The sequence below is a fragment of the Ptychodera flava genome, chromosome 4, assembly GCF_041260155.1.
Source record: "Ptychodera flava strain L36383 chromosome 4, AS_Pfla_20210202, whole genome shotgun sequence".
NCBI lineage: Eukaryota > Metazoa > Hemichordata > Enteropneusta > Ptychoderidae > Ptychodera > Ptychodera flava.
In genome coordinates, this window is record NC_091931.1 from 33443031 (window position 1) to 33461957 (window position 18927).

Consider the following 18927-nt stretch of genomic DNA (forward strand, 5'->3'; position numbering starts at 1 on the left):
GGTTAAGAGGGTCATGGGCCATTACGTAAAGTCAACTTTATTCTAGTGGGCCACCAAAGGTGGCACGCCGGTAAAGAGGGTCGATCATGGCTATTGCATAAAGTAGACTTTACTGGACAGGGCCGCTGAAGGCGCGCGGCCATTACCATTATTTAGTGCGTGATTCCAGGGTCCCTCAAAAATGTTTCTAATACAAGCCGCGGCTTCAATTGGGAATTTTACAGTAAGATTGCCGTGGGGTATTACATAAAGTCAATTTATTGTAGTGGGCTGCCGCAGGCGGCCCGCCGGTAAAGAGGGTCAATCATGGCCATTGCATGAAGTAAACCTAATTGGAGTGGGCCACCAAAGGCGTCTGCCCGTTAAGAGGGTCATGGGTAATACATAATGTATATTTATTGTAGTGGGCCGCCGAAGGCGGCCCGCCGGTAAAGAGGGTCGATCATGGCCATTGCATGAAGTAAACCTAATTGGAGTGGGCCACCAAGGCGTCTGCCCGTTAAGAGGGTCATGGGTAATACATAATGTATATTTATTGTAGTGGGCCGCCGAAGGCGGCCCGCCGGTAAAGAGGGTCGATCATGGCCATGGCATAAAGTGAACTTATTGTTGGTATTATGTTTTGAAAATGTGGTGACCCCCCCTTCCTACCAGTGAAAAAGCGATGACCCCCCCTTTGCGGATTCCAAAATTATGATGACCCCCCCCCCTGGATTTTGCCGGCCCCCCCGGCCGTAAAAACTGAACGGTACCTAAGGAATGCGGTATGGATTTTAGAAATACACTGGAAATACGTTGAATATCGAGGACACTCTTCATCCATAAATTCACGGTCACTTGTGATCGGTCTATTCCGCTCGGCGTCTATGCCCCCATGGACGTGTGTACATATGCCTGAGAAATATGGGGGCATAGACACCGAGCGGAATAGACCGATCACAAGTGACTGTGATAAATTACATGATTTCGTTGTTCCACTATCTTGTGTTAATAATATCATGTCACAGGAGGGACTGTGATCAAGTCCCAGAGTTAACTCTTGAAGTCTTTGCGCTCCTCAACTGAACTGAAACGTAACCTTCAGCAGACCACAGGCGCTTCGATCCTCGCTTCATGAAGTCCCCATGATACAATGCTATGATCGAAGTACCTCTGCTGCAGATGCATGCTGTCCAGTCTATAGGAGTTATATGGACCCACGGTCCCGAGGGACCGTGATGGACCAGGTAGTTTTAGTGTTGAGTTAGGCCATGTTCCGATGTTCAGATATGTAGACTATCAACAAGGGTATGAAGCGGACTTGTCCGGGCTGCTAATAAAACTGCCCATTCCAGTGAAAAAATAAACACAAATCATTTTTAATGGATAAAAGTATTAAAAAATAATACAAGGCAATGCATCACCACAATATTTCTGACAACATTTTAAATAAACAAAAACCCATGCCAATTATCAAAATTATCAAAATGATCAAAATCAGTGGTTTTTAGGACAAATTACAAATACTGATTTTGTGACTGAAAATGGCAAAAAGTGACTTTAAAATGATTCAATCTAAAAAGCAAAGAGACCGTTTAACATTTTTTTTATTTTATTTTATTTTATTTTTGTTTAATTTGTCCATCATCCAACGGGTCTGAGATATCTTTGTCCTCAGCATACCGCACACTGCATACGGGACACGCCAAGCCATCACATTAGTCCATTGGACCGTTGGTCCAAAGGACTTAAAACAACAAAGTTACCAGAGAAAGTTGCATCGTTTTTATTGTAAGATCCTTTAATTTTTGTAAAAGAAACCATACAACCTCAAGACACTAATGAGAGATTTACACGACATAGCATTTGATAATATGGGTGTTCTCACTTTATTCTGTTCCACATCTGCATAGATTTCTTTCTATATGCAGATTAATGCAAAGAAATAACTTTGAACTGCACAGTGGAATGGCAATAGGTTTAAAAGCAAAGAATCAAATAGATTGCACTTGTTGTGAAGTAACAATTTTACTCTGATTCTTGGACAAATGATTTCACACAGCATCAACTGACAATTATTTGTATCTGGAACATGAACAGTTTCCCCAGCATGACTTACAGATTCAGGTAGGAGATGATGATGCTAGCAATGAAGGATGTGCTCACACTTTTCAATATACCTGACATCACTTTTAAGTAATCTGCTGTGACTTGTGTGTATTTTGACCAAAATTCAGAAACACGTGTCTCCAGTAACTGACAACTGCGACTTAGAACTGGCCCTCAACATTTTTTTTGCTTTTTTACAAAACTCACGCATGATTTTGTCAAATATTGCTAGTTGTTTTATATGTCACAACCCATTAAAAATACAGTCACAAAAAGCTTTTATTATAACCGACCTACCCGATTTCCTGAAGACACGTTAATGGAGATATTGTTTTTTTGTTCAGTCTTACGTAGGTAATGATGAATACTTTCATTATAAAATGTGAAAGAAAATAGCTTTTTCCAAAACATGAATTTCTCTGATTCTTACTTCATGATTCTATTTGTATTGTTGTGAATGAACATGATCTTGCAGTTCCTTCACACGGATAATATAAAATAACTTAAGTTATCAAAAATTGAGTAGTATGTACATAGAACTATGTATCTGATGTAGAACACATCTTGCATCCACTGTATGGTTTTAAAATTTACAACAATCTATAAATTTCAGTGCATTATTGTTCATAATATTGATACTATAAAGAATTTCTACATTAATTGTATATGTTGTAATGATATTCACTACAGACTAAGTCCCAAAGACGTTTTCACTCAATGACACAGTCCCTCCAATCACTGGGGGGGGGGGGGGGGTTGAACTGTGTGAAGGATAAAATATTGCGTAGGTATAGATCACACAGAAAAAAACAAGGCAATCTGGCCTAAAAGTAACTTTTCTTGGAAATCAACTGGACAAAAAGATAGGCCAAATTCCATAAGGTACATCTTTGACTGATCATTTATTTTTGCATAGGATGATGTGAGGTTGAGATGACGGACATGGTTGCAGCAAAAGATGTGAAGGAGTAGAGTTTGACATGTCCACTGTCTCACCCGATTCATTTTACCACAGCCCCTCTACGACTGTGCTTGTACTGACTGCACAGTATCTCAGAGAACACCAGTAACATAGCAGTCAGTGTGCGTTCTGCAAAAGTTTCGGAAAATTCCATGTCCAAATCTCATTCCATGAATTGGAATACACGTGGCTTCAGGCTTACTTGGAATATGGGATACAAAACTGCTTTCGGACTGAAATAGAATTTGTTCAAAGTTGGGCTAAGACCTAGTTAGTGTGGACCAATTTGTTTGGACTGGATTGCTTTTTTGGGCGAAGTTGACTGCATACCATGTAGATTATATAAAGTCTTTACAAAAATCCCACAAGGATGAAAACTGCAGAGTCACTGTCAAGTTCACATGTTTACAATAAAGAATAGACAATACAGACAGATATTGAATATCACTCTTTAAAAAAGGAAACACAAAACACACAAAATGTTTCACATATCAGACACGCCTATTTCCTGACCCTCCTAGCAACGGTTCTCTGTCTTCTGAGTTCTGTATGGAGCCATAACCTGATTTGCCACCGCTTGACTGAAATGATGAAAGAATTAAATGATGATAATATCTCACAACAAAAGGAAAACAGATTATATACACTGTATAAAAGTCTGACTGGACACAATACTAGAATATTACCTGCATCACAGAATGTAATTTGCATCACAGAATGCGTTGTATGTGTACAACTATTAGAACATTTTCTGTATCACAGAGCATGCTATCTGCACCACAACTTTGTTTCGGTGACATTTAAGCATGTCTAATATTGTCTGCAGGACAGAATGTATTGTCCCCAGTGTGGATTGTCTGAGAGTATCAAGAGTTTTGATCATGGTATTTTCTTCACATGCTGTCATCAACATCATAGAGTACATTGTGCGCATCACAGAGTGTGATACAGATGCATTTATGTGCAATAGTGCGTGCAAGAGTTGAGATTCTGACACTGTGTTGCCTGTGAGATTTCTATTCTAGTCAACCTTTTCACCGTCACAGTTTGGTTCAAACCCACTGTTTATCAATGGTGATTATGGACCAGTCTACAGGGAATTAGGGGTGAGCAGGTTAAAGACTGCCAATCCTCGATGCCATTATAAACAGTTCAGGTCTGTTTTCATCCCACAGAGAAGGTAAAATTCACAGACTACCCTGTGAACACCCCTGCAATGACTATCTGTTCAACAAGGTGCTTGGACAGCAGCACACCTTACCTGTTCTTTTTGCTTTCTTAGTACCAATGCAAGAACCGTGATGAGAATTATAAGACATCCAATTCCGACTACAACCCATGGGATGTATTTACATAGTTTGACTGGCAGAGCAACTTGAGATTTATACTTAGCTACACTCGCATCATCTATCGTGTAAGTCTGGAGAGAAAAAAAATGGCAGCAGATGAACGACTCATCCGAGAATTTTCAGAATGCCATTGAATGGGAAGTACAGTCCTCTCATGAATATTCATACATATAGGTTACACTGAGCATGCTCACTATACTAATTTGAATAATATCGCAACATCGCTTTCAGTTTTGGACAAAAGCCTTCACTGTAAGTGCTAACAATCTACAGTGCAGCCGTCTTGAGACGTAATTTGGCAATACTCATGAAGCCAATTCAGAACAGTGTTTGAAACACTGTTGCAAAGGACCAAAATATACTCAAGTGGAAGAAACTATCAGAGATTTTAGCAACAGCTGGTTACTTTTGATAGAAAGGTCTCATAATTCAGTTGTCCCTAAAGCTTAACATGCATTATCTTGTGAACTGGCCAGCTGCATTTCATTCTCTATGCAAAAAATTGTTAAATTACCTCATTAATCCACACGACAGGATAAAACTGATCATTTACTTTAGAAAGATCACTGAAAAAGAAAGAAAGATTAAAGAAACCTTTGTTATCAACTGATTATGTTTGATCTTGTAGGATTGTTTGTTTGCCGAATGCAAAAAACTCCATATGTGTTAGTGTTATGGCCAGATATAAAATCCATAAAAGATTAATGAGACTTTATTTGATGGGAGATGATTGTGTTTGGAATGACGACAGATCCTGTGTAGTCTGACAACTAATTGATTTACAGCCGAGCACACTACATGGAATAAAATCAATGTTGTGTTATGAACCGTACACTGAAATCAGGTGTAGTAGCACTACAGTATGAACACATGTCCCCCTTGAGCTCTTTGAAATATTACCAATTTCAGTGATTCAAGTCCATTGACACTTGCCCATTCCATTAGAATTGAAATGTTCACTGCCCAGTGGATAGGCACAATTCAACAGTTATGAATATCAGTGTTGGGTAAACTATTGTACAACAGATATGAACATAAATGCCGTGAATACTGACGATTTATTAATACAATGCTGATAACAATCAATTTCAGATTTGCTTTTCGACCCAAAGAAATGAAAACGCATGACCACAGAAAGTAAATTTATGTCAAGAAAGTGTTTTAGATTTATTAGATCTATAGTTGCATCATCTCTACTGATGGACACTGAAGGTATGGAGAATTGCAGTTAACTTGATGCTAAAATGATTTGTCAATACTTACTCAATATCTTGATGCCTTTGCAAATGTGCGTTGATTTGAAGTCGTTTTGCCACTCTCATTGATACGCCAGTGATCTGACAGACGAAGGGATATGGTGTAAGTATTAACCCTTTGAGCGCCAAAGTCAATTTTTGTCACCCTTATAAATTATGCCTCAGTCAATTTTTGTCATATTTTTGCCAAAATTTTGATAAAAAACTGGGGCCAATGAAATGTTGTGTTCATTTGGTTCAAAATTATCAGAAAAATTACAGAAAAGTTCATAAAAATTTGTAAAATGTTGGACTGAAATTTTGGTGGGAAAAAATACAGCACTCAAAGGGTTAATGTTTGCTTTTCAGAGTATTCATATACATGATTTCTTAATATTGCAATGTTGAATTTCTGAAATCTGTTCCAGGAGTGAGCAAATCCAGTGGTCCGGGGTCTGGGACCGCCAATTATTTACTCAGGACCTAAATTGTTTTGCTGTTTAGTCTGATCGGCCAGTCAATAATGAGGATAATTGATAAAAATCTGGTTGAGAATGAAAGTAGGACAATTAGACAAAGCTGCAGGATCACTCGATTTGTTTCTATATTGATTATCGGCCCATCATTTTCAAAATGGATTTGATCACCACTGTTTTCTTAACGTTGAAATTTGTTGCTTGCGAGAAAACAAGATTCTTCAACAAGTTAGTAGTAAGTGTAGTATATAGCAATATTGAGGTCATCTCTATTGGCATTTTGTAGCACAGTAACTTACAAGCATCCCCATTGCCCTGGTAACTAACAGCCAATCACAAACAATGACACATTCGGTGTTTGGCAGAAGCACAAGGTGAACTTACATAATCAGTGTCTATGAGTGTTTGATGTTCTTCCTTATTTGGGTTCAAGCAAGGAAGCTGGACGTGTTCATCAGCGTACAGGAAATGCGGAAGGGAGTAAACAACTGGTGCTCCTACACAACAAACAAACAAATTGGCAATAAGCAGGGGAATACAACAATCGAACAGACAAAACACTGTGAAAAGTCGACGAGTGATGGATTCATTTGTGCAATACAAAAGCCCAGGCACACGTAACATTTCTGACATGGTGATCTGGTTTGAATAATGGGATTTCTGGGTAATAAATAAAGATTATCTCTGGTATCCTGACATGCTGTTGTTTATTATAAAAGTCAGCTGCAGAACTGTGCACTGCACACAGATATCAGCTAGTGCATAGCATGCATAAATGACATGTGAGAAAACTCATGGTATGAAAGCTATTCAAAATCAGGGAAACCCACAAAATTTCGTTATGCCTGTTGATCAAAACTGGTTGAAAGGCACTAGGAAGGTGCATAAACAATCAATCCACACACCACTCGTCTAAATATTAACTCTTGCCATTTGACTTGTGACACTTTCATAGCATCAACTTTACAGATGCTAAGCATCGGTAGATGTTCCTGCTTGAATCTAGTCTGTTATTCTCTAGCTTACATACAATAAACAGTATTGTGCTTGTATGTTTTTAAACGGGAATATAGAGGATCGTGGGTGCACAATGGGGGATTACTGATGGCGCATCCTTTGCATACACTGGTTGGGAGTTTATGAATTTTCATGTAACATTGCTTTGACAGTATGTTAAATTTGAATAATCGTGATGGGCACTTTCGTGACATATGCAAATAGGGGTCAAATGGCCATACAGGAAACACATTTTCAAACATATTTCTTCCTGTGACAAAAAACAGACCATTTTTAGTTTATTTTCAACTCAAGTTTAGTTGCTACATATTCACAGACATCATATGCAAGATTCAATGACAATGATCGCCTGAAACATGGCAAAGTTAAAGGATTCTGGGACCAAACATGGCACGTCCGTTTAGTAGAGTGGCTTTTTTACATTTGCATAGATTTACGATAATCCGGCTTTTGTAGGGAAAGTTCCTATTTAAATTGAAGTTTTTAGGTTTAGCTACATTGTAGACTGCACGAGATGAAACATCCTCAAAGACAGAGTTGTCCGTTAATGGCCCCAATGCCAGGCCTGGCTGCAAAAACTGTCAATCTGAGTTTTATCCTTAAAGTGCAGATTTTGATGGCTACGCAGACTTTTGGTCAAAATACCATCATATGTCCATAATGTTATTCCAATACATATATAAATGGTAGAAAGGCGATTTTATTGGCCCCGTGGGGTTTTGATATACTGCTGACCGAAAAAATGCTGTTTGATATGTACAAAACCTGGAGATGATCATCTATCTCTTGTTATGTTATTTTAACAATAATATCAGATAAACAAACCTTTCTGACAGTTGCTAGCATTGAGAAGGCCCCCAGGCAGACAATAATCATGATTTGGTGTGCAGAAGCCAGCGTTGTCTGGATTTGTGATGTTATCCGCAAGGAGCTTCTTTGGAGATGTGTATCGCTTGACGCTGATACCTTTGATATCAACGTCTTTTTCATAGAGACCGTAAACTGACCTGCAAAAAAGAGTTCAGCAATGTCTGAATCAAATTTCACAAAAATTCATCAACATGTAAACTCTAACACATTCAATTCTCTGATACACTGGGCTTGAAATTAGCTTGAAAATAGATTTAATATGCCATGTCACTTTGGTGAAAGTAACTGATTTCTATTAAGATAGAAGACTACACGCCCAGGAAATCGAAACTTTTCACAACATTACTGAAGAATGAATGAATAGTTTAAAAATATCCTATACACGCCATTAGCTGCGCAAAAGGCGCAGGTTTCATGTTCATGATTTTTTACGATCTCAGAAGTACCCTCACCAATAAACTGTGATACTTTTCAAACTATTCAATGGTAATTTGAAAGAACAGGAAACTGATTATTCAGTACACAATGTTGTCTTGCTGTAGAATCCTATCTACTGTATGAAGTAAACTGGATCACATCAGAGACCACTATTCAAGTGTTGTGAGAAGAAGGGTACTGCCGTATACTTGGGTGTGTAAATTGCCATGAATACTATCATGTTGTTCCAATATCTTCAGTTCACTGAATTCTAGAACTTTTTCAGTCATTACCAACTATATGGCATGCTAAAAGATGGAAATTTCTGTATCTCAAAGAGTTGATATTTCACTGATACACGATGTAGCTCACCATATCGATTGACACTGAGAATCAAATATAAAAATTTACAAACCTGCAAATGTCTGATGAGTAGATATAAGCTGGTTGACTTGGATCAAAAAACGGCGGGGCAAGAGATCCGTCTAGAATACGATGAAAATATTGTGAAATCAGAATAGAAGCAACAGGACAATTCTCAGTTTTTTTTTTCCAGCTTCAAACATGATTAATCCTAATCCATGACCTGTATTCAGAGATCTTTATATTTTTTGCAAATACATTTGATATACAATGACTGGATTTGGAAATTTGAAAGCACAGATGTTTCCATTCCATCTAGAGATGATAGTAATACAATGGTTGACCTGAAGGACATTTAACTGTCCTACATGTTAAATATTTTATCCTCCTGCAATGAAATTTCATTTTATTAAAACTTAAAAAATTGTGAGCACATTCCGCACACATGGCACCCGCCACATATCAATCTGTAAATCAAATAGGAAGTGGTCTTAATGTACAAACAAACGTTGATTTACTTCCATGTAGTTTTGTAACCAATCAAAATGGAATCCCATGACAGTTCACGCTGCAGCTTATTGTTATGACCTCTTTGACCAGTCGAGTGTTATTATCAGGTCCCGCTTCAAAATTCTGGCATGCGGGAAACCCACTTCACACCATGTTCACAACTCATACATCAGTACAACCTGTCAGACACACGCAAATTGAGTGAAAATGTCACATGAGTACCAAGACCACACCATTCAAATGCCATCTTGTAGACCAAGTCTGGTATGTCAAAGGTCAAATACTACAATGTGAGCACCACTGAGAGGCGTTGCCATACCTGTGCCATTAATCATATTTGCATATTTGTCAGGCCACCATGACAGACTGGATGCGTTTTGCCAGTCTTTGATGATGTTTAACCTTTCTGCATCAGTGTAAACAGTGTACTCTCCATCATCAGAACCGTTCCTCTGAAAAAGAAAGAGTTCAGGCATTGTTACACCAGATTTAGACATTTACATTGCATCATATGTATTTCACACCATCTGTCGAAAGACCGAGACAAATTGTAGATATTTGCAACACTTTACACATCACATATAAATTTCACAGACTGGGTTTATTTCTGTCTTGTTGGTTTCACAACATAAGGAACTGATTCACGTTAAATTTAATCTAGTATGATTTTTTCATCATGGCCAACTGTACTTCCTGATACAAAATATGTTGACAGTACAATTTCATCATTAAAAGAAACACAATCCGCGTTTTCAGAGGTTGTGTTAGAAGACTGTGATTTTGCATCAGTTGAGTTTATAGATCCAATTAAGGTAGTATGAGCCCTGAAAGTGAAAGACTTAAACTTTTGCTCAAACTTTTCTTTCTCATAATCATATTTTTCATCTGCACAACAAATATCAAATCAGTAAGTACGGCGGTTCTCAAGATATTTGAGTAGACGGACACCTCACAAATGGACATACATACATACATATACATACAGACTAATGCTGGACAGATACCCATCCCAATAGCTTCTATAGACTGTAGTCTATAGCAGCTAAAAATTGGGGGTCACTGTGCAAATTTTGGCATTAGAGAAACAAATTACCCAAGAGTTATGGATATTTGAAATTCAAAATGGAAGCCACCCCTGTGTTAACTCTATGGGAAAAAAGAACATTTTGGATTTTCGAAAAACCAACATGATCAAAATTTTTCTTACTCAAAGAGCTTTAAAATCAGCCCCAGCAAGTGGTAGATCAGAAAAGAATTTTACAAATTTGCCAGTTCAAATATCTGTCCCCATGGTGCAGGCTACCTTAACTGATATCAAACTAAAATTAATAGCAAGCTACACCTACACTGAACAATTTTACAAATCGATATGATCCTAGGGGGTACAGTTGTTCAAAGATGCTGTGAGCCCCCCACCCCCCCGAAAACTCCCCAAGGATGGATGAGCCAAGTATTATATATATATATAAAACTTTCTGAGAAAATTAGTGCTTCAATTTTCATCAAAAACAAAACTAAAACTTTCAAGATTGTATGAATATGCATCAAAAGTGAGAAATAATGAACTAGGTACTTACCCCCATGAATATACCAAACTCTGTCGGTATATGTACACCAAAGTCCTTTAACGCATCCTGAATGAACTCCAGCATAGGATCTTCATAGCCCCACATCAATCCCTTCACAGGTATTTCCATGAACAGTGAGGCGTCGGAGACTTTCTCAAGGGCTTCTACCAAATACTGCAGCCAGTCTGGCTCATACTTCACCAGATTGGCAACCGTCTAGAATTGAAGAGCAGAAACCACGCAATATTATGATCTTGTCAGATCATGTCACACAGTAAATCAATTGATACACAAAGGAAGCCATCCATCAAAGCCAAAATAATTGTCCCTGTTTGTGGTTTTGTGCTGTGTCTTCATGTTCTTTACAATTTTAACATTTACTGGTATGTTTTTTTACCTAGACTGACTGGAATTTATGTTACAGAAAAACAGACAAAGAAAGTTGACATACTTTTGTGCTTAGGAAATCAAAATAAAGATTTGATACATTTGATACAGAGTCTTTGAAGCATAGCTGTATATTATTTACACTAAACCAAACTGATAAGCACTTCAACGAACATTTGTATTTCAAATACACATGTGTAGAACTGATTATCCAATCACCGCTTCCCGTCAGTGCCATCCTATTATCATCAGTGATGTTGCCATAATAGTATATGTCACAATTGGCTGTGGGTGGGGAAGGTGAGATGCAGAAAATGACTCTCAAATGATAACTTGTGAGTTATGACTTTTGGCCATTTCTACTGTTACCTGTCACAAAGTCCTTTTTTGCACTGAAAAAAGGGCTCAGTAATCAAAAACATTTGAATTTTATGTTAATGAATGTCTACCAAGACACAAGAAATTTCAGGGAGAATAAACATCATTTTGCCGTCCTTTAATTTCAGCACATCAACTGCAAACAGTATCAATTGAAGGTTAATGTACAGTGCATATTCAATGATATTCTTTTGTAACAAGTCATGATGATGGAGACTGCGGCCAACCATGCATAGATTTTGCAAGTTTTCAGAGTTATCCACCTGAACTTGAAGCTACAAGGAACAAACACTGTCAATAAAAGTTTTCAAAGCACCATCTGTGTGAAAGTCCTAGGATTATAACCTTGCCTGAATTGTGCCAACAACTTATTTCCTAGTTAAATATACATAAATATACCAGTAAGGTTGGTTGACATAGAAATGTTTCCTTTACACTGTTTACACTTTTCATTTTGCATACCATTAGAATTTCTCATATCTGGCTGATAATTTGACCTCAGTATATCTCTCCTTGTTTGTTATTAGTCAACAAGGAATTGAGGTCAAAGTGTGACCTTTATACCCTGTCAGGGACAATGAACTGGATCACAAGGCGAATAAAATGGTGTCATAGTTACAGATGCTATCAAACAAATGACTGTGTACTGGATCACAGGGTGTGTCTCCCGTGAAATCTAGACTACATCACTTTCAATTTTACTCAGGAACAAAATAAAAAGATGTATAGCCTACTGCCAATACATACCTTGCCATGTATCCGCAAAAAATGTACAGACTTTTGTAACAGTTTACAAAGGCTCTTCATTTCATGGTGACAATAGAATACACTGCTTTACATTTGCGTTTCAAAAAACAACTCATGAACAGTCAACAGCAATGACTTTGTTTGACCATTGACCCTTGAGAAAAATGAGGGTCTATGAATTGACCAGTGTCTGAGTACAGCCTCTTGACATGTAAGATTTTTTAAAACCCTTAGATTAAATTTTGAAAATTTCTCAAAATTTCCTTGCGTCAGGCATATAGTAACACATGTAATGTGTCACTTTTTTTGAGTCAGAAAGAAAAACGTTAAGTCAGAAAGGGTATCCAATTGGCTTAGGGGGAATACTGTTGGTGTGACAACTCTACTGTAAAGTGACTTACAAATTCAATCGAATTGAGGAAAAAACATTCTTCTGAAAGATCAAAACAAATCTGCTGATGAAGTTTATTTTTGCATAGACTTGTTCTATCGCTGTATCTGACTCACCAAAAGAGGGAGGTTGATTGTTGTGACGGTGTCGCTGTCCCAACCAACTGACATCTCCCTGTCAAACACATATGTCACTGGTTGGCGGTACGACACTGTGCCATCTTCGTTCCATGTGATATTCTCTTTCACGCGAGTTTCTCTGCAGACAAATAAAAAACACGAACAACTGAATTCAGAATCAGGCAGCCATGAAGCAATGACTTTAGAGGACCCTTATAATGTACCGGTATAGGGGCTCAAGAATGCTTATGTTCTGACAGAGCATGAAAAGTAAGCCCCATTGGTGCCAAAAAATATGTATTAATCTTTAACAGCATTGAAAGTCATGACAAAAGCAATGGGTGTCCCTACAAGAATATCTTAAGAATCAACGGAATACCAGCCAAGAATGTGAAACCACGAATTAAAACAGACAAGCCATGCTTTGAAATACATTTGTATATGCATTTATGCATATGGTTTGTTTGCACCACATAATTTTCATTTAATTGAACGCTTTGTTGACTGATGGATACTATTTTATTAAAGAGACAGCCGACTGTAAACTTTTGCATAATGCACTGCAGAAAAATTTGACTTCCAATATAAAAGCAATTTGTTTGACTCTGACATCTAACCCACAGCAACAAGACTCATAGTGTGTCAATATACATTTAGATTTGAGTGTAATCTTCTATTGTACCTGTATGTGTAGGGACCTCTCTGCACCACCCATGGTAATTTTTGTCCACTCATCACTTCTGCCGGGTTGACCAGATCAAACACGAAAAACTGCATGTAGACAGGAATGTCAGGGGCTCTCCACGTGTCATATGTTTTGGAATCTTCGGACAGTGTCATTTGCTGAAATTGAAAGACAGCGAAATTTAACAAAGAAAAAAAAGACATTCATGCACACATATGTCATTACACTGTGCGATCCTGATAGTTATTTTTGCAATACATCTGACATACACAGCAATACCTGTCTGTTAAAGATGCCTTTGAGAATGCAAGTCTTCCTAACCATTTCCAACAATGGTTTAACCCAATCCCATCGTTTCCTCTGGCAATTTTGGACCTTTATATAGGAAAATGGGGTGAGCCAGTTTAGTAGAAAGGTGTTCTTTACACACTGATGAAGATCTCTTCGAATTGTAACTTTCAGCTGTAAAAAATTTGTTCCTGATAAGAATGGTATCCTTTCTTAAGGTAGTATGCACCTCGAAAGTGAAAGTCTTAAACTTTTGCTCAAACTTCCTAAATGAAACTTTCAACCATTCTCTTTCAAAATCAAGAATAAAATCGGGGGTCACTGTGCAAATTTTGGTACAAAAGAGACAAATAACCCAAGATTTACCGATATTTAAAATTCAAAATGGCCGCCATCCCTGTGTTAACTCTATAGAGGAAAATAAAATTTCCAAATTTGGAAAACCTAAGCCTTAGATAAAATTTCTTACATCAAGAGCTTTAAAATGAACCCCCACAAGAGGTATATCAGAAAAGAATTTTAAAAGTTTGAGAGTCCGAATATCTGTCCCCGAGGCGCGTTCTACCTTAAATACAAGATACATCTTCATTAAACTCATAACTTTCAGCCATATAATATCCTCAATAGACTGGCCTCCTTTACAAGAATGTGAAATTCTATTCAACTTGTAAGATTTGGCATAAGAATGATGCCCTCTTCAGAGTGATGTTCCACTGTGAGAGGTGTCCACAGGGACAGGTTTCACTGGAGAGCCATAAGTGACTGAATCATTACTTCTCAAAGACTGTAAAGAGAGTAAATAAATTGACAATACTGCATGGTATTGTATTTCAAAAATGAACAGGTTATTGCCCATTGCACATATTTCCACAGATAAATTACAATATGCCATGCCTTTTTTAAGTTTCTATCAATGCACCATTTGCTAGTAAAATACCATGCTAGAGATATTACAGTATTAAATCAGAAATTTTGTTGCAACTTTAATTACAGTCTGTAGGGTGACCACAAGGCCTTTGATACTACGGTACCCTTTTTTTTTCAAAATACTGTTTTAGACTAAAAGAAGCCCCTATGAAATCTCTCTCATTCATTCTTAGGTCCTTATGTTGAAACCACACCCTAGTAAATAGTGACGTTCAGCCAAACACTTGGTGTGGGGGCGGATGGGGCAGTATCATGATGTCACTCATACAGGAATGAAATGAAACACCATTTTTGCATTGTGTTTCCCGTATCAATGGTTTGTATTCAAATTTGATTCCCAAAGCAGGCTGCCATAGTGGGCTGCGGTGAATATACTTGATAATCCTGTGCAGAAAAGTGGAAACAGCCTTTGATGGGAAGTGTTTGGACATTTCAAGTACATGAAATCATTCTGAACAGCTTCTATCTTGCAAAAGTCAAGTTACAGAGGACTATGTGACAGATTTCTGTGAAATTTTCATCTGAAGTGAGGAGTATAATACAGTTGAGGATGTCTAACATTTCTAAACTTAGATGTTCAGGAACTTTGCACGAGCTAAGATAACATTTACCAAATAAACAAAACAGAAATCAGGGTAATTGAAATCAATGTGGCATGCTTTATATTTCATTGTGTTGTTTCTGTCATGGACGTACCATAGGAAATACTGCACTAAAAATATATGATTTGGGAAAAACCACAAATGTGATCACTATATGCATTTAGGAAGCTCATGATGATAATTATTGTAATGTGACAAGTTGTCCAGGAGTTCAGTCTGCATTCAACTCACACTTTGCTGGATGCAATGGCCGACTCATACACTCATCTGTCTACTTCTTACTACCCCCCCACCCTGGCCGCAAAAACACAGACAGACTGCCAAGCGGTCAGCACGAAGTTGCTGCCGATCAAACTCTGTGGTTATATTCAAAGTCTAACGCGACTGGAAGACAAATTTTTGGGAAATTCGAGCGTTTGTGGTGGGGAATCAATGACCGTTAGCGATTTGAACTGACCGTCAATCGAACGCTTGTATAAACTCTGTTTGCAGGATTAGCAAAAAGGTGACAAAAGGTTGAGAACAGTTTGTGTAATTAATGTTATAGAAATCAAACATCGTACTGGCCAAGTGTTTGACTGGGAGGAGAACTCCACTAATGCGAGAACCTGGGATTGAAAAGTGCGGCTTTAAATTTTTACGTATTTCATTGCTTATGGCTTAATATAATAACTACCATCCATCAATTGACAGATAAATTCCTAGTGTCCCAATGTGATACACGTTGACTGTATTTCCATTTTTCTGACTGAAAACTCCCTTCTTACACACAATATAAATGTACATATCCAACAGCTGTGAGGAGACAGTTTTGATCCAATATTGTGACTTAATCCTGGGAAGCACATTTCAAACTTAGGCATTGAAAAAAAGAGGTATATAGATACAGACGTAGACCCTTTATTCAACCGTAAATATCATACGGTACTTTATGAGATTCACAGTCTGGAGGGCGAAACCATGTCACGCCTTCCATGTTTTTCTGCGTATACCACTGTGGCGACTTCATGCAGGTGTGAAGGGACCGTGGTCTGAGATTGAACCTGAATGAACTGAAACTGGCCCTGGAATGAACAACTTCCCTGCATGGAAATATTAGAGTCAATGGTCTATGGCAGAATTACAGTCCCAACGCATGGATCTAACCCGCGCACGGCCGGTGGGCGGCAGAACATACTTGTAGTTGTATAAAGTCGCATTAGACAAGTGGTGTGTGGTGAAAAAGACTGGTATTAGGCTTCCAAACTTCACAGGTCTCGAGGAAAGTGGAAAACGATTAACATTATAGTGTTGCTGCAGTTCCGTAGCCCATAACTTTCCTCGCAATTTTGTGTGGTTGGGAAGGACACCTTTCCTCACTATACAAATTCACAGGAGAAAGTCATTTACACTGTGTAGTCTATCTTCCTCCATCCACTGAGAGGCGGCATCTGTAATTTTTTAGTACAGGCATTTGAGCGTACTTTCATTTTCAAGGAAGCACTTTCAATTTTATGAAAAACATACCTGTTTAACAATCTTGTGTATGACATTATCTAAAATCCAGTACAGCCCGATACCAAGGCCAACCAGTACCGTACCCAGTACGAGCGGAATGCCAAATTTGATCGCAGCGTGAACCATTTCAAATGTAGATACAATCCGACGAGCGAAGCGGCGGACCAAAGCACGGGTGCATGTGACTAAAAGACTTGACCTTCGTACACGTAGTAGTCCGGTACGATCCTACGTTGCACAACAGGCACTGGAAAAGCGCAACGGGTGTGGAGAAGACTGGGACAGACCGGCGTGCGATTACACACTGTGCAACCACAGTGTCACCTGACTCAGTCATGTGACATGTATTTACGATCTTCGGTCACGTTAGGTCACGTTCGGGAGGGTTTGTGTGCTGCGGTTGTGTGCCCGGAGTTGAAAGGGGGTGATAGGGGTCATACGACGCACACTACCCAAGAGGCTGCATCTCCCAAGATGAACGGGTATCATTCTAGTCCACGGAACAAAAATACATTTTATCTGTCTGTTTTCATAAGAGAGCCGTCATTATTTACGGCCGGGGGGGGGGGGGTCGGAGGAATTTCATCGGAAACTTTGAAATTTCGACTAACCCCCCTGTCAACCCTGATGAATTTGAATAACTCCCTCTCTAACGCAGAAACTTTCCCTGAACCCCCACCCCCAACCCACTGAGAAAAGTAAAAATCAAGAGACGTGTTTGTAAAATTTACAAAAATACAGCAATAGTAAAGACCGTTCATATCCTGCTGTACCCTGCTAGATTATCATGGGTTATCTTATGACGGTTGAAAAAGGTGAAACCAACATAATGAAATTCAATAAAATGTAGATATAACGCTTATAACCAGTATCCATCGTAAATCTATATATTATTGTTGACATTGGATGGGTATCACGACAGGGTTTTCACTGATATCTTACAGGGCTGAATTTGAAAGTACAGGGGGGGGGGGAACACGCGGGACGCTGAGAGGGAAACTGTCAGGGGAGGTTTATATGTGCAATGGCACAGTCTGGTGCAATATGAGAGGTGTTTTGAATTTGTACTTTTACTGAGTAAAATTGTTAGAACACCCAAAGGGGAGAGTGCGAGAAGTGGGTGTCCCCCTTCTCGCATCGAAAATTTTGAGAAATTGATGTGTGAAATGGTGCAATCTGAGAGGTTTTTCAATTTATTTTGCACCAAAAATTATGTACCCCTTCTTTCTCTCTACATTTTGAGTAACACCCTTGTAGCTTTCGTTTTTTTGAGTGACTCCCCTAACATTCCTCGGAGTCCGACCCCAGGCCGTAAATAATGACGGCTCCCTAAAAGGCAACCTTTTCTTGGACAGATCTGACAATCGGATTGAAAAAATGTGTCTGGGTTTGCAACAGAATACACTTAATTTATAGATATGAACACAATGCATACGATTTTCGGTAGTTTGGGCTATGTGCGTCTGTTTGCAATGGCGATTTAGAACACGATAAAAAAACAAAAACAACACTGAGTTGAACTTGCTATTTTTACCTTGATCACAAAGATCAAATTAATGGAAGAAAAACGCGTTATGGAAATTTGGCAGTGTCAACTTTCCCGTGAATGTCAAAGTGTAAATAAAAATGGATAGACTGGCACCAGAGAGAAGGGCAGATAGCACTTCTGTTGAAACAAGACTCGTCCATGACTGTCACCAACATCGATGTGCACAGTGACTGACAACGCCCTCAGTGGTTTCCTTTTGGAATTCTGAGTTTATTCGGTGCGGGTGACCAACCACTGTTTCCGACCTGTGTAGAGACTAATTGACACGATCATCGTGTCCCTAAAGTGTAAAATTACAAATCTATTGACACGATTCATATAAACGTGCCAACAGTCATTGCCTATCGATTATGGGTACAATTATCATTTCGATGGCATGAAATTACATTTTGTTGACACCACTGAAGGCCTTTCGCAGGAAAAAATAATATAAATAAATAAATTAAAATAAGATAAAATAAAAATCATGAAAATAGAAAAATAAAAATGACAAATACCTAAGA

At 38.4% G+C, this 18927-nt stretch overlaps 1 protein-coding gene across 1 annotated transcript; it reads right to left on the reverse strand.

The window, feature by feature from the left end:
- Positions 1-1759: 1759 nt before the first annotated feature.
- On the reverse strand, positions 1760-17209 carry LOC139130367 (platelet glycoprotein 4-like). The gene is made up of 12 exons (XM_070696161.1): positions 16885-17209; positions 13559-13719; positions 12874-13015; positions 10864-11070; positions 9606-9738; positions 8829-8898; positions 7952-8133; positions 6494-6606; positions 5662-5735; positions 4913-4964; positions 4311-4469; positions 1760-3630 (listed from the first exon to the last, which is right to left on the reverse strand). The coding sequence occupies exons 1-12, from the start codon at positions 16999-17001 to the stop codon at positions 3541-3543; spliced, it is 1500 nt and encodes a 499-aa protein (XP_070552262.1). The 5' UTR covers positions 17002-17209; the 3' UTR covers positions 1760-3540.
- Between the last annotated feature and the right edge of the window lie 1718 nt (positions 17210-18927).